This window comes from Anopheles moucheti, chromosome 2, assembly GCF_943734755.1.
Source record: "Anopheles moucheti chromosome 2, idAnoMoucSN_F20_07, whole genome shotgun sequence".
Lineage (NCBI taxonomy): Eukaryota > Metazoa > Arthropoda > Insecta > Diptera > Culicidae > Anopheles > Anopheles moucheti.
The window spans coordinates 99,456,384-99,473,804 of record NC_069140.1 but is presented as its reverse complement, the minus strand read 5'-3'; the positions used below and the strand labels follow the sequence as shown (position 1 = coordinate 99,473,804).

Sequence of the window (17,421 nt, the reverse complement as noted above, 5' to 3'; positions counted from 1 at the left end):
TAGTAGATGTTCAAGAAGTCTTTACCCGAAATGACCTTTGCGACGTATGATAGCGAACAGGTTTCTGATATCCGATAGCACATTTGGATTTGTTTTGAGGTGTAGAATGAAGAACCGAACAATATTCCACCGTGCTGCTGCCTGAAGCTGAGGCCGTATTGTCGTTAGCACATCGGATGCTGGATATATCCGGCTAATCAAGCTGAACCCGGTGGCGTATTATCAGTTTTGTGAACCGGTTCCCCGATGTGGGTCACGTCGTCCACGGAGGCTCGCACTGTTGTGTTCCTACACCGGGTTGTATATGCATCTGTTGTGACTCACTCCTGTCTCACTGTGGTGCTGTCGCCCGGTTATTGAGTCATATCGTGTGGGGCTCCCTTCTATATCGGGTTTTGCTCGATGGACGTTTTGTTTCTCTCGCTATCTCGCTTGTCCTGTGTTTCGAGTGGAAAGGGATTGCTTGAGTCGCGTGGCACCAAGGTACCAAAAGCATGCTGCATGCGCCGTAAGATGATGCGTAAAACATTTCGATAATTGCTCCGCTCGATCGTCGACGCGGGTTTGATCGTGGAGAGTTGCGTTGGGTATTTCCTTCTACCTCGACGGATACACGGTTCGTTGACGACGTCCTCTCGATCGATTAGTAAGAGATAGACGTTAGCGTTAGCCGAGCGGAGTATATACAACTCCTTGACGGGTCGCACAGCGGCACAGTACTCAACTGACTCTGCGACCTCATAGAACTCTGCAGCATCTTTAAGCGGCGCCTTATCAGTGTTACCGTATCGCAAGTGAATATTCTGCACAACGACAAACCACAGAATGGGAAAAGTTGAACAGAAGCGTAAGGGATGTTTCGCCCAGTGCATGGAGCCGATTCTTTGTAGGTTAGTAGAATTTTCCTCGGAACGCACCTTGGAACCAAAGTGAAGTGGTAAACGCATGAGAGTAAGTGGAGCTAAAACAAAACGTCTCGTTTGCTTGTATCTTCCAGCTGCTACGGCTGCATGGCACGGTTGCTGACCAACGTGTTCCTGGTCGTGCTTACGTGCTTTCTGGTGTACGTCGGGTTTCTGCACTTTCTACGCGGGAAGCAAGCTAGTGAAGCGTTCAAGAATGCATTCCAGGACTTCGTGGGCATCTTCTGGAGCAGTTCAGGAGGCCAGTGATAAGTGGATACAAAACAAACAAAGTGTTTATCGTTCTGCATTATGGTGCGTAAGCAGCAGTGCCGTGTGGCAGCGCCTTTGCCTTAATTATTCCATCACGTTTTTAAGTGATGCAGGAACGGGAGAACCTGCAAATGACGGTGGCCAGAGCACCTAGAAAATGGAACCCCATCTCAGTGACCAGTTAACCACGTGTGTAATCATTCTTCTACCAAAGCTATCTATAGAAACCAAATATCTTATATCAATCTCGTCAGACGGTAACATGGGCGTATCGATAGGAGAAGTTTCCACTGAGTGGAAGCCCAGTTGCAGTGTTTAGTCACAGTGAGATGCATGCTTGCATGTTTTCTTTTTTTAAAACTCGGACCACATAAGGCCCAAAGAGACAAAGAGTGTTAAAAATAGCCCCTGGTAACAAAAAAAAAAAAGACAAACACTTCTGGCGCCATTCCGTGTGATTAAGTTGTTTGTTAAGTGTTTTGTGATAGTCAATATTGTAAACTCACGCAAACGCGATACTCGTCAATAAATTCTGTTAAATTCTAAATGAATAAGTCGTGTGTGTTTTGTTTGCTTGGAAACGTATTCTAACCGTATAGATAACTCTCGCTTATCGGAAAGAAAGTTCCGTGAGCTGTTTGCTTTTCCAGTTAATCATTCATCAATCAAGTAAATAATTGAAAGATAGTTTGAGGTTAATATAAATTGGGTTTAAATGTGAAACACGTTAGTTAGTGTTGAGACGACCTCCGGAGGTGCAATATCCAGCAAGCGAATTAACTGAACCGTAGTTAAAATGCCGCGTTGCAATATACTAGGCATTTCGTGCCGTTGCTTGGAACCAGCTGATTGTGGGTTAGTGATCGAAACAACAACATTGCAGTGAGAACAAGAACAGGTTTTAAATTTTTGATACAATAATTTACAGTTGCTACACCAACGAGGGACGCATTGTGTACTACATTATAATGTGCTTACTGATCCTCTCGCTGCTGAGCTTTGTCCTTAGTTGGTTCGGTTTCGGTTATTCCTTTGGGTTAAATAGATTCTTCTAACAAAGCCCTTGGATGAGTGTCCTTCACTGGCATGCGCGCGAAAATGAGCGAATATATATGAAGCGTAAATAAAACATCGCACAGACAAGTATTCGGCAGCTATTCGGCGTGCAGAAATTTGTTCTGAAAGAGGAAACTATGTGACACTTTTATTGAATACTCTCTCGAATTGGATATCACATTTGGGTTCAAAAACTGTGTAAGTTTATTATGGTGGTGAAATATCAGGGTCTTGATGTAAGTCCAAGAAGTTCTTCGGTTGGTACATGGAAACTATCCTAGTGTGTGTAGTGTTTATAATATTTTATCGGTTGTACGTCTTGTTGAGTAATATTACCATGATCATTATGTCTAGACTTATGTATGATGTACCCAGTGTCAATTTTTTCTATTAGAACTTGATGGCAGTATGGAGGTTATGTTTATATTAGATATGTTTGGGATGGCCCGGTCGACATACGACAGGACCGATCGAAAATCCCATCTGCACCAATTCTCTTTACGCAGGATTGACTATTGGATATGTTTTATATAGTTCTATACATGATTGCCCTCGTCCATGGTTGATCTCTGGGAAAAATCTGGGTTCCAATTGCGCTAGTCAATTTTGCTGTGTGTGACAACGTTCGGCTTCGGGTGTTTTATAACACCAGAAAGTGTTGTGGAGCAGGATTAGATATTTATTTCCAGTTCTGTAGAAGTTCTTCTGTGTTGGCAATTGAGAAGTACCTGACACACCCAAACCTTTTAATTCGAATCTTTGTATACGAAAACCACAGCGGTACAGCGATCGGGCGTGTCGTTAAATTCTGCATTGTCATCTAAATTTTAATGCATTACTCATCGTCATTCATCAACATTTCAATTCATCAATGTTTAATGCATTTGCATTCCAATTCAATAGATCTCACACTTTGTCATACGATAATCGACAGCATTTTAATTCACACCCTTCGCATGGGCCCTACACTGGTTTGCACACAAACGCAACATTGCGCGGTGCCCTAATGAATCATCCATATTTGTTGTTTTTATCTTCATTTGCTTCTGTCGATTCTGTTGATTCCCCCACGTCCGCGAAACATGTGAGAGGAAAGTTAATTTTGGGCCTCCACCACGTGTGCGTTGCAACGAACGCAGTGGATTATTTTCTATTATTATCCGCCGTGTAAAAACCTCCAACGAGGAGTTAGTCATATTGGCAAACTCGTTTAAGATTTGAGCATTTCCGGCGAAAATAAAAGACATGGATTTTATGTGTACGGTAGAGATCCCTTCACTGTGTCTTAGCTTCCCTTTGGGTGAACATTGTTAGAGCGCGGTAAACTTTCTGGGAGGGTTTTGTTGCGTGTGTCCATTATGCGTCCGTCTGTTTGGTGTGTGAATCATACCAGAAAGTTAACATGTTGCCTAACCTCCCACCGTTGCCAGATTTCACCGTTATGGGCATTATGGGCGATTTGTAATGCGCCATTGATATACACGCAAAAAAAAACCTCCCCGAATGATGTTGCGCCGGATACATAGAAGTAGCAAAAAAAAGAAAAATTAATAAATAAAGCAAACATGCTAACTTTTCGTACGTTTTGGGAAGAGGGAGAAGACAAAATAAACACAAAACTCCATTGGAAATCGAAACAAAGGTTACCAAATGGGAAGGAAGGGGAAGAACAAAAAAAATCAACAAACAAAGTAAACGAACCACTCACAGAAAAGCAGAGAAAGAAGGAAATCGGAGCGAGAAAAGTTTAATTTTCACCCACCGAGGGAAAGAAATGGCATGGCGAGGTCCTTCACCATAATTCACCATCGAGTAGGCAGGTTTGGCATTGACTGATTTCTATGTTTATTTATGAAGCTGTCACGCCAAGGCCGACCTTACCTGGCCCCACGTTTTTCCACAGGTGGCGTCTGCTGGATTTTCCTCCATTCTGTACACGCCTGTACATTTTTTTCTCTTCTCCTTTGTTCTAACGGAATAGAAGTAACATTACCACCCGCTGGCTGACACCATTTCGCTTCGTCGGGTTTGCTCATTGCCAAAAACGAAGCGAAAAAATATGGCCCCTATCCGTTACGCTAATCAACGGAAATCAACCGGCACTGGGTAGTGCACAGGATGACAAGTAAGGATGATAATGGTAGATATTTGGTTTATTTTTTGCCTCTTCAAAGAAATTGTTTTTAATGTATACAAAAGGAAAGCAAACAAACAAACGAACAAAAATTGCCACCCAACCGCCACAGTTCGGTACGGTTCTATTTTCGTGACACGTTTGCAAATATTTACACGCGCACGCTGTCATTCGGACCAAATCGACAGTGATTAGGCTGGGATGGCGCTCCTGTAGGAGGAACAAGGGTATGATTAAAACATCAATTTTCTCCTCTATTATCATGTTGTTTGCACGCACCTCTCCCACCACCGCATCTGGCCGTGTATGGTGAATGTTTGATTAGGGCAATTAAAATTGTGTTTCTGTCGTGTTTTAATTATTATTAGCAAATTGTTGTTGGCATTTAATGTTGCGCGCGAATGCTTCAATGTGATTTTTAAACAACTCTCTATTGAATAGCGAGTTCGTTAGTGTACTGAAACAATGATTTATCGGTAAATGATAATACATTTTTTGCTCAGTTCTTACTCATGACTGTGAGTTGTTCTGAATTTTTTTGCATTAGCCATTTCATTTCGCCAAAATACACAACTTTCAACCACCACGATGCATTACGTCGGTAAATTAAACTAAAATTTTCACCCCTCGCAACATTTCCGGGGCAAAGTTGTTACCCAACTATCACTCACTTGCCTGGGATCAGTTTCTACCTTTTTGCACTGCCACCTTAAATTATATTTCTCAAAATCACCAAAGTTTGTTTCCACCCGGCTCTAATTTCATCTCCATTTAAACTTTGCCGGTGACGTACGGTGTGCATACGATCCGTACGGAACATTTGCCAGTTTTTCCACCTTTCTTTCGCTGGAACGAAATGAGACGAGATGTGAAATAAAATAGCAAAAAGTACATTCTTCACAGCCGTACACAGTTTTACAATTATCAACCGAGCGCCGGTTTTTCCCTTTCCTTTAATCGCACTGGTTCCTTCAACACACCTTGCAAGGAACGGTGGTGAAGGAACCCGGAAACCAACGGTTTTGACTGTAGAAAAAAATAATTCGTACTACAACTAAGTGAACGGGCGAGCTGTAAAATTGTAGAAAAATTTAATTTACTAACGGTACCATCATTACGGAGTAGATGGTGGAGCCTTGTGGAGCCAACTGTGAGAAATTCCTTCGCGTACGTAAAATGGCACCGGTGTGCTGTGAACCGTGTTTCCACTCCCATGTGTTCGCTTTTGTTTGCTTTCCCGCCAAACAAGTGGAATGCACGTGTGCCGAGGTAGTCTGTTTCATCAATGAAGAAATTTATTACATTCCTCATCGTCTGGCGGCATTGTTTCATTCATACTTATGTTTTTTTTTTTATATACAATCAGTTAAAATTGTTGTAGGTTGTATAGCAGAGTTAAGTACATGCAATTATCATTTCCAACAATTTGTGTCCTTTTTGCAGAAGCGTCAATTTTGTTGATAAAACAGCAATAGTTTATGAAGACAATAAAAACAAAAATCTAATGCATGATGAAAATTTGCCAATAATTTTTTGAAATGGAATGAGAATAGAACAATACATCAAAATAAAATAATGACCTAATAATATGAATAAAAAATCTAGAACTTAATTAGTCATATAATAGGAAAATAAACAAATAAAAGAGTAGAAAATAGATGAAGACAAATAAAGACTAAAAAGAGCAAAATAAGACATAGAAGAGGAAAAAACTCGGTGGCCGTACAGTAAGTAAAAGAAAAACATGAAAAAATAACAACAAAACAATGAAAAACAGTTGATCTACCAGTAAAACAACAAAACTAATAAGATCTAAAAAATAAAAATATAATAATAATATTAAATCATATAAACTTTTAAATATTAGTTACCTATTGATATAAATGAAAAGTAACGATACTCGTATATGTCACTATTCCGTTGAAACGATTAAAAACCCGGACGAGAGGAGACGATGGGCGCTTAAGCGTCCATCGCATGCTGACCATAGCGTACATCTTTAATAAGTTTAGTGACCACAAAAAAAGTACACACCGAGTAACCTTTTCAAGTGTACCATTGTAATTTGATAAACCTCCCCATTCAAGGATCAACTCAATGGCAGAATACGATATAAGCGTTAGATAAAACATGGTTTTACTGAGAGAAAAAATCGCGACAACGTGGAAAGCGATGAAACACGGCGTTGTGCCACAGTGAAGGCTCTCATTTGCTTCGGTGCCTTCAAATGAAGCCGGTATTTTTAAATGTAATGTAAGCCAGTCGCCTCGTCCCCCACCGGTGCATTCGGTTCTCGTTTCCCTTGGTTGGGAAAACCATTCTAACGATTACCTTCGTGCAATTTTCTCGCTTTGCCATCTCTTTTTTTTTGCTGCCTGCACGGTTCCCTTACTAAAACGTTAAATACCGGCAGCACCATCATGCTGAGCAGGGTACACTGTGCGCGTCGTTGGCGGTGCACCAACGCTTACACATACCGGGAATCCTTACCAACAAATAGTATACAGACCGAGACACACAAATGAGCACGGTCACGAATGGGTATTTCGCTTAAGGATGACGGCGGCGTTTGGACCGGGGTCCGTGTGTATGACGTTGCCGAGGACAGCTGGGACATGGAAGACATGTAATTTGCTAATGGTAGAGGACGTACCGGGAATAAAAAAAATACACACACATACTTACATGCAAAAGGAAAAGACCCATTCGAAATCCTTACCGGGCGAAACAGAAGAGGCGACAGGTGAAATTAGATAAGACCGGCCATGCCACCGATGACGACGAACGCTAGGGAATGTGTTTAAAATTAATCGTACAGTCATCCTAGACCTAAGCGTCTACGGAGCTAAATTCCCGACCTTACGTTCCTTCCTTCTCCGCACAAGAATAATCAGACCCGGAGGAAAATGGCGCAAACTTGACGATTACGAACGATGTGTGTTCATCCTTTTCGCAGGAAGAGGAGAGCAAGTGTGCGTCTTTACAGGACGCTACAGGACAGCCTACAGCAGAAATAGAATAGAAACGATTGCTCTAATTGCTTGGAAAAGCTCGGTGAAATTACAAATTGACCCCGTCCAGGTGGCGTGGCAACGTGTAGGAATGTGCGCAATTTAGCTTCAGGCAGATGGCAGTTTACGTGGAACGAAGCAATGAAAGGGGGTCGACGGGTTGGTTCAAGGATCAAATTGAGGTTTTCTTTTTGGTGTTCAACATCATTAATGAAGATGTGCTGAGAATTTTCTGCGCAATTCCTTTACATTACACAATCGGTGATTGGTGTGACGATTTAATGGAAGATGAATATTGATGATACATTGATGGGGGAAGCCCTGGGATATATTGCAGGACTTCGATTTTGTGAATGCCTCAAGGAGTCCTCAGACCGAATCATGACAGAAATGGATTGATAAATTTTCATGGTTTTGTTACTAGCTTTAAAAGAAATCTAGAAGGCGCTGGAAGGCTCTTTCGAGGATAGATGGATGAATTCTTCATACATATGTTACTTGGATGCAAATGTTACTTAAACGTCACTCCTCGGTGATCTTTCCAAACTGTGCGACTAAATGCAAACAGAACCATGTGATCATACGTTAATTAATATTACCGTCAGCCTCATTGTAGATGGTGGAGATATACGGGGTGGCATGATGCTGGGTAGCTCTGGGTAAATCTATGAGTCACTGATGGCTGATGACTATTCTCTTGGTGAAGGGAGTTAATGTCGGAGTCAAATCGTAAGAAACCCGTGAAGAGCTCTAAAGAGATTAGTTTGAAGGACCCAATTGCATCACGGTGCTGCAGTCAAGCACAGATTTTATGAACTGATTGTCAGGGTACGTCATGAGAATGACACGTTAACCTTCAACGTATTATAAAGATATCCTCAAGGTAGATAAGCCTCATAAACGGCGAATGATAGGCGATGGTTTGAAGCATTTTCCGATAAATTGACACAATGAAATGGAGTTATTGTAATTGTAGTTAACTTAAGAGTAAAGAAATAAAAGTATAAACAATAACTATTCGGATAAATAAAAAAAAAATGAATAGAGTTGATGTAACTAATAACTGTAACTATATGTAACTATTTAATTTAGATTTATTGTAACACAACAAAAATGGAATAATAATATATCAAAACTACACAATACTTTTCCTCAACCATCAAACAAAAATCATAATTTACTTCTTTGTTCGATAAGGCCGTCGTCGTCGTCGGAAGCTTTGCAAACCGATCAACGATTCCTCCTGAGATATTGTCCCGAAAGCCGAGAACCTATGCCTATTAACCTTCAAACTCCAACCAGCTTTACCGGCTGACGGCAGTATTGGCATTCCAAACTCGAGGCAGGAATGGATTCTATTGCAAACGGATTTGTATCGGCTTCCCGAAATGGATCCCCGGGGACACATAAAAAAGAACATGATGCCCACGGAATTAACCACGCTGGAACGCTGGAACGTTGGGAATTTCCAAGCAGGTCTCCGGTATAAAGGCGACATGCAGGGAAGATTTCGGATTTCTTCGACACCACCGGGCACGGACATTGTGTCTAGGTACGGCGCGCAAAGGGTTCGTCACCGAGAAGTGGTTACGGTGTGTACATACTGCAACACGGCGCTTAACGGCGGAAAGGTCTCACCCGAAATGTCACAAAACAAAATGCACAAAGTTAACAAGCGAGCGTAATTGAATTGAAGGTGTGTGCGATCGGTTGGCCCTTTCGCGCCATGTGCGCTTAGCTTCACTTCGGTTTCGATGTAAAAATGCATTCCACCACCGCTGGCATGGGTTGATTTGAATTTCTACCCCCCCCAACATCTTGCCAGTGCGGACAGCGCGGCAGATGCGTGCAGGTGCAGGACAAGGAGTGGCACGGTGAGCGTGTGTTTGTGGGAACCGTGACGCTGGTGCATCGGAGTGCAATTGGCAGTCCCGCGGCATGGAAGACGGTGTTGCAGTTCCATTCGCGGAAGAATTGCACCCGGGTGCTATTCGGAGTGTTGTGGCGGTTGCGTCGTGTAAAGATTTAATTGTGCTGTGTAAAGGAAGGTACTTGGCACGGGGACATTTTTCGCGAGAAGACTGTTGTCTTTGGGTGAAATTTGTCCCCAACTGATAACCGATACTCGGTTGGACCATTCTCGTTAATTTCGTAGTGCATCCCCAGGCGGTTAAGCATCGCTCCACCGAATGGCAAACGAACGATGGCACACCGCAAAGTGTCGTGTGCTCGTGGTCGTGTCGATAACGCTCACCCTGCTGGTAACGCTCGTCGTGACGCTGTCATCGGGCGGCACGTTGGCACATCGCGACGCAGCTCACGATGATTCACTGCCCGAGTGTACGGTGGCCTTCGATCGTGGTCTTGCCGTTGGTACGCGGCGTCAAACGTACGGCGGGAAGACGTACTGTGCCTACGAGGGCATACCGTATGCCCAGCCTCCGGTCGGTAAACTACGATTTGAGGTTAGTTTCCCCTTGCTGGCCGCTGAGTCGCGCAAAACCGTTTTGTTCGCTGTTGACTTGTGCGGTGATCGTTGTTTTCTTGGCAGGATCCACAGCCCTACCACTTCGAGGGGGCTCGGCTGTTTCGGAACGTCTCAAGCGCGTGCCCCCAAGCGTACGAAGCACCCGCGCATTTGGATAAGCTGCAAACGAGTGAGGATTGTTTGTATTTGAACGTTTACACTGGGACCGATGGGACAGCCGGTGCGCTGTGGCCGGTGCTGCTCTGGATTCATGGTGGATCGTTCGTGGTGGGATCGTCCGAGACGGACATCTTTGGGCCGGAGTTCCTGGTGGAGAAGGTAGGTGAGAAGGGAGGTGTGTTTACATCAGCGGTGCAATTGAATGAACTCCATAGAATAAGGGTCCTGAAGGGTTGCAATGGTCCTGAGATAGATTCCCCAGAAATGCAATTAAATGTGCTTCATATAAAAACGATTTGAAGCGTTTGATTGATGGATCATTGGCCACCATGCGAGAGTAATAGAATAAGTCCAGCATTCTAGCGCCTGAAAGTGTGCAATCCATATTATTACCTACTATACTATACTAATATTATTTAATGCTTTATAAAACTTACGACTTCCTAAAGAATTGCGTAACAAAAATTCCTTGCGTAAGAGTTGTACCATTTAAAAATCAGCAGGAATTTCCGGTAAGCCAAAAAGCTAGCAATCCGATTTTGAGGCTCGCTCGCTCGTTACAGTACGCGTCATCCACGATAGGCTTTCGTGGCACGCGTGTAGGATGATCAGCTCGGTAGGATTATGACTAATCGCAACAATCGCTCTTCCTGCAGGGCATCATCGTGGTAACATTCAACTATCGCTTGGCTGCGCTCGGGTTCCTCTCACTTCCGGACCTCGGCATTAATGCGAATCTCGGCCTGCTGGATCAGCTCGAGGCACTGCGTTGGACCGCTCGCCATGCCATCCATTTCGGGGGCGATGCGGCACGGGTCACCCTGTGCGGGTGGAGTGCCGGTGCCGCCTCGGTGACGTACCATCTCTACTCACCGGCCGCCAAGGGCCTGTTCCACAATGCGATCATCATGAGCGGCAGCATGACGCAATCCTGGGCGTACGCTTTCGATCCGAACCGGTGCGGGCGCGAGTACCTGCGGACACATGACGCCACCAGCCGCGACCAGCTACAGTCCCGTCCGCTCGCCCAGCTAATGTCCATGGATCGGCGGTTTCACATAAATTTCTTCTCCCTGTACTACTACTGCTTCCTGCCGACCGATGACAGTTATCGGCCGGAGCCGGACTTACGGATCGTTGGACGGGATCCGTTCGCCCGGGTACGCACCGGACCACCGGAAAGCGATGTCCCGCTGCTGGTCGGTTACACAACGCTCGAGCACGGTAATCTTTTTCTCGAGCGTGACTTCTCGCACACCTCGCCCAACTTCCCGAACGACAATGTCACCGTTCACGCGCTGCTGGAAGATTACCTCGACCGGCGGGTGCAGTCCAACAGGTCCACGACGAGGCGTCGCTTCTACCAGGAGCTAGCATCGGTGGCGGACATTATCTACGGCATACAGTACTTCACCCGCCACGCAGCGGCCCATCAACGGGCGCCACTGTATCGGTATCTGTTCGCGTACGATGGTGCGTTCGGGTACGCGAAACACTGGTACTACCGGAACGAGATAGTGCGCCCGGATTTGCCCGGACCGATGCACGGTGACGAGCTGGGTTATCTGTTCACACCTTACATCTACCGCGGGCGACGGTGGCAGGATATCGATGGGAAAGCGTATCGAACGGAACGCCGCGTTCAGCGCCGGATGCTACGCCTGTGGTGCAACTTTATCAAATATGGGTAAGTTTTGCGACTGTGCACCGGGCGTGACCTGGGAGTTTGATATGCAACTCATCAATCATTTCAATTCGACACGGTGGGAACTGTGTGCATAGCGGGATTTGTTGCATAACTTTGGTAATAATATTTTTAAATAGCTTTCCAAACGGCTAGACTAAAGAAAAGCGCCTAAAAGTATGCAATCAGCATGGCAAAATGCATTTGCTTCGAAATATTTGTTACCGTTTCGAAGGCAAAAGTTCAAATTTTACGTTTTTCTTACCTCGAGAGTGTTGGAATATTCCTCAGAAACGGATAATCCTAGTTTTAGCCATTTGTGCGCCCTTTATCCGCACCTGTAGTGGTGATCACCACCGATGTCTCGCACCCAGACAACATGTCAAAGAGCGCCCCAAACAAACAAACCGACCAAACAATCCGACAAACTTTCACAAGTAATTGAACGCATCATCACATCACAAACGCCCAGCATCGGAGTGTCTCCCCCGAAGTACACTTCGTGACAGATATTTAATTGAATCATGTGAACTCGAGACAGTGTCGTTTCGAGAGTAATAGGCGTACCCGGTGCCGTGGGGTTAATTTCGTGCTCGGAACCGAGCTGCTACCCCGTGTGGCCACTGGATGCTGGAATTATATTTGCTTTATTCATACTCGCGCTTTATTTGCGCATTTCAAATGCAAATACTGTCTCCCGGCGTCGGTTGACAGGCGAAGTATCGAATCCATCCATCAGCGGTTGAAATTGGAGTGACAATGCAGCGCCACGTGGGCGGGATGCTGCAGAGTGTAATCAATCATCGACCGGTAAGCCATCGGAGTGGCTGGATGGTACAGTGTATTGTGGTACTCACGTGCCCTGTGATGGTTATGGTTTTAATCAAGCTGAATGAGAAGCTTACCGTTTTTACCGCACAGTGTGAACCCCCTGTCGCTTCTTTAGTTTCGGTGGAACATCTCAAGAAGGATCCAAAAGTCATTAAATTTAGGGCGAATGGGTATTAAAAAGATTCATACAGCGATGGCGTTGTGAATATTTTATTCTGTAGGGGAATGTTTGTCCAAATCGCTGTTATTTTGTGAAGTCAAGTTCGATTGAGGTAAGGGTTGAAGAATGCTATTCAATTTTTATTTTCTAATATATTACATTTAAAAAGATAATATTACATTTACGCCAATAGGTGTTGTACAGTGGTGCGTTTTGGAATCATCGCTGTGTTATACATGCTGAAAGATATACAATAACTTATCTATAAGTGATAAATTTAAATTTCAAGTAAATTATCTGAATTGTTTATCTAAATACCTAAAAAACCTTGTTTGATCAGTATTTGCATCCTAGTAGCCCAAGTATCAATTACGTATTCGCATTTGATTCAAATATTGCATACCTTTAGGCTCTTTTAAAATTAACTTACCGTCTTTGCTAAAGTGGTAATAGTAAAGACGATAAAAGTATTGTTGGGAAGAGAAATCTAAAACATGTATCCTTTTGCAAACCCTTCAATCCGTCCCGAAGCGTACAATTGTGAGTTAATTGCATTTACGAATTAATTGTAATTTTTGAAGGACCTTATAACGTTATAACCATGTGATGAATGGATTAAAAAGTACAATCTAGTACGTAGTCCTTAAGCTAAGCGCTCTTGGCAACAAATTATTAGGCGCTTCCGGGACGACCATTGCTCGGTAGCTCTTTATGAACCCATTTCCTACGTTGGCAATTTTTAAACGGATTGTAGTTAAGAGTTGTTCCGAGAATGGTTACGGTTGGATTCGTCTATCTAAACTACACCCTAAGCCGGTACCGACATGAACGGGGCACGATTGTACAGTTCCGCCTGTGGTGCAGGAAATAATTTGAGTCGCCCCGACTACGATTTTCTCCGATGCGTCAATTTAAATGCGACTTTTCGCTTCGTCCCTTTTCCATCCCGGTGGTGGTTGTAAGGGTTTGCGCGCTGTTTAGATAACTTATTTTGCATTTATCGAAAGAGACGAAAACAGCGGGATAAAATAAACGAAGCGAACGAAATCAAACAAAACGAACGTTAATACGATTTGCGCCGCGAATCAATCGCTGATGGACGTTGGCTTCATACGTTAGGGGATTCGGGGCTATTGAATGCTTCCGGGCCGGGAACAGCGGACAACGAAAATTGACCTTCGTTTCGCTTGACAGATGAGTGGTATCGTGCAAAAACGAACCCCAGAAGGGATTTGTCGTTAGTTTCGCCTACTCAATCGAGTAAAAATGTTAAGGACAATTCAGAATCACCAATTCAAAAGGGGTAGAATTGAATAATTTGAATGAAGATTTCATGGTGCTAGGTTTTGAATATCAGCTACATTTTAACAATTATCAACCCATCTTTGAGGTAGTTAAACACAGTAAGTTTAGGGGTTTAAGCTAAAAATTTGCCTACAATTTGGTGTAAAAGACTGTTCTTATCTTGATAATTTGCGATTCAAATAGAAAAAGAAAATTGAAACGTCAATAGAAAATAAGAAAGCAAATTGCAAACCAAATCTAAAATAAAACATAAAACACCAAACAAGATGGTATTGCACAATACAACAAAAATGAAGATACAAAAAAGATGCTTTTGGGGCAAGCAGTCAACGTTACGCTAAGTGAAATGAAACTCAGATCTGGATTGTTTCAATTTGTGATCAAACGGCAGAGAAAAGCAAACAGAACAAAAGCCAAATTGTGCTAAGGCTTCTGCTACCTTCGTTGGAGGCGGTTCGAGAAAAGGAAAGGTTTTTTCTGTGTCCTAATTTTATTTGCACCCCATCGAGCCTGCAGGAAGTGGGCCCGTACCTTAGTTAATTTAATGGACTAGTTTAGGCTGAGCCGGAAATGATCATCTGCCCAAATCGGACCGCGTGTTTGCATCCCAGCAGGTTGCTTCTTCTCAGCAAAGGCCTTTTCACCTTATCCTAGGGAATTTGTCCCTATCAATTTACCATTGTTATGCGCCTTACTTGCCGTACGGAGGCAATTTAGCACGAATGCCATCGTTATTACCTTTTGTGTAGGTTTTGAAACATTGGGGCGGGTCTTTGGGCGTTTTTGTTATTGCTTTCGTTCGATGGCAAATTAGTCATCATTTTTCCTGGCCCCCGAAAAAGGGGGCACCCGAAGCAGTTGCATGCCGCCGATCGTAATGGCGTCGACAGGCAGATCGGCGATTTTTCAGTTTTTTCTTTCGTTTTTGCTTCAAAAAGAGCAAGGAAATCACTGCAAATTGGTCAATTTATCTGTTCCGCTTGTTCTCGTCGGTTCTACCACTTTTCGTTCGGAAACATTTCTTCAAACACTGCCACTCATCCCGCATTGTTTCCAGCAAACGAGCACGAACGGGTGAAACGTCGACAATTGATAAATTTCATGAATATTCAAATCGCTTTCGAATGCACCCGTTCAATCCGTTTCCATGCATGCATGTGTGAGTGCGATTTGGTTGTGGGGTTTTTTTTTGTGGGACGATGAAAAGCTTTCTCTTTTTCGGTGGATAGTGGTTAACAATGGGGTTGAGCGGCTGAAGAAAGCTTGTAAGACGGTTGTGGATTCGACTCAGCGCTACACACTCGATTACGAACCATTACACAAATTTGTCATTCTTTTCCGAGGGAAATCTTACCCTCAATCTTCGTTTTTTTGCCGAGTTGAACATCTTTGTTTTTTGATGCTCTTTACACTAAATTCCGTAAAAATATAAGTAAAGTGCAATTAATAGTGAAAGACAGCGAGTAAGTGTCGCTTGTCGTAAGCATTGCATACTTTTAGGCGAATTACGCTACTGCTTTAAAGAGTCGAAGGAATGTAATGCACTTTCTGGTTTTTTTGTTTTGGTTTTTGCAATATGAAATACAATTTTAACTTTATGCTACGTACTGTACACAAATCGGAATAGATTTTCAAAAATTCCTATCTACCATCTGAGCTTCCGGCTGGCTGAGATGGAGTTGCGATGTTTTTCTGCGATTTGCTCACCGAAAAAAAAACCTCCCCCGGAAGTGGAAATGAAAAATACACTTCACTCGTTAGGTTCTCCGCATCGACACGAGATCGACTTTCGGTGTCGTATGGTGTTCGGAATGTGGGCCGGGTGGATTGTGCGAGCCCGAAGTGTAGAATGTTCATATTCCGCTGTCACCGAGAAGCGATTTCTTATCTAATCCGATGCCTTTTTTTCTCGACAGAAATCCGACCCCAGCAGCCCCGACGGCTGGCAATGGGACGAATGGGCGGCGGGCGGTTCGATGGTATCCTTACAATGATCCGATTCCGGAACGGGCACACCACTATCTGCGGATCGATCGGCGGATTCAGCTGCTGCCGGAAACGGATGGCGAAAACCCGTTCCATCAGGTTTGGGAGCGCGTGTTCCGGTGTCTGTACGAGTTCGATTGTGAATTCTTAAGTACCGACAAACAGCCGGAGGATGTTTGATAGTGAGTGCGTGTCACGACTTATGCGTGTGCGAGCGAGCGAGGGACACGGTATGGATGTTAGTGATGTGAAAAACAAACCCACAATCTCCATTCCATCGCCGGGCATGTTAAGCGTGATAAAGAAGGGCGTGTATGAAGGGCCTTTTGTCGATCGATCGGGCCCCCCCCCCAACAAAAAGGACGCTATGCGAAAGGGATCTTTTATGCTGTCCGGAATTAGGATAATGCGTGCTTTGTGTTCCTGCTTCCCTTTATAATCCTCTCGCCACAGCTTACCCCATTTTCCGCAATAACTTCAGGTGAAAACATCTAAAAAAGCGGAAAAGCCGATCATGACAATGAAATGGTAGCCCGTGCCGGTTGTATAGGTTGAGTTCCTTAGGATGATGTAGTCAAAATATAGGTAAGAGACATGCTGCAATTCCAATATGAATGTGATGCTTTCTTTATTGTGACTTTCTTTTCAACATTGTAAAGGAGATTGAGCATCAACAAAAATGGTAGCTTGCATAGCTATCATTTGCGACTTCTATTTATGTAGTTTGATTGCTGTTATCAATGTGTGAGTGTAATAAAGATACTGAAGGAAGTAATCGAAGTATTTGCATTTGTTTTCCTTCGTTTGTAGCTTTGTTTTGTAAGGAATATGTTAAGGACTGTTCAAAAGAAGCTGCCGCTTATGAATAAAACTGTTGGAGACATAAAACCGCCTAAATGTAGGCAAAGGAAATACAAATTACGTAATAGGAATAAATTATGCGCTCTGACATTTTGCCATAGTTACTATTTACAACGTAAAAGTTAGTTTGTTGCTTATGGGGGGGGGGGGGGGGGGGGGGGGGTATTATTGCAGAAATGAATAAACACGACAGTATTGAGAAACAAAACTAATTAAAAACAAGAACAAGGAAATCATTGGAATGCAAAATCGATGGAAAATTGCAAACTCATGCGAATTATGTAGCGGATATTAAAATTGCGCCGTCAAACGCTGACAAAAGAAGACAAAACAACATAAAAAAAATCGGTCAGTTAGCATAAAAACGAAGCGATTTATCTGTATCGAATCGAGAAAGCGATGATAAGGGTGAAAGAGAAGAAGCTAGAATTGATATCCGTTTCGTAATCACACGGTTCACTGTGCACTCTGGTGGTTGGGTGGTTGGGCATGGTCAATAGTTCACAGTTAACCGTTCAGGCGACGGGAATCTACAAGAAACATTTTTCATAAAGAATGATGCATCAAGCAG

General features: G+C 43.6%; 1 protein-coding gene across 1 annotated transcript; it reads left to right on the top strand.

Moving 5' to 3' along the window:
* Positions 1–9,565: 9,565 nt before the first annotated feature.
* LOC128309653 (esterase B1-like) lies at positions 9,566–16,717 on the top strand. The gene is made up of 4 exons (XM_053046091.1): positions 9,566–9,841; positions 9,928–10,182; positions 10,680–11,710; positions 15,920–16,717. Exons 1-4 carry the CDS (start codon positions 9,566–9,568, stop codon positions 16,167–16,169), a joined length of 1,812 nt encoding a protein of 603 aa, XP_052902051.1. The 3' UTR covers positions 16,170–16,717.
* The last annotated feature ends 704 nt before the right edge of the window (positions 16,718–17,421 follow it).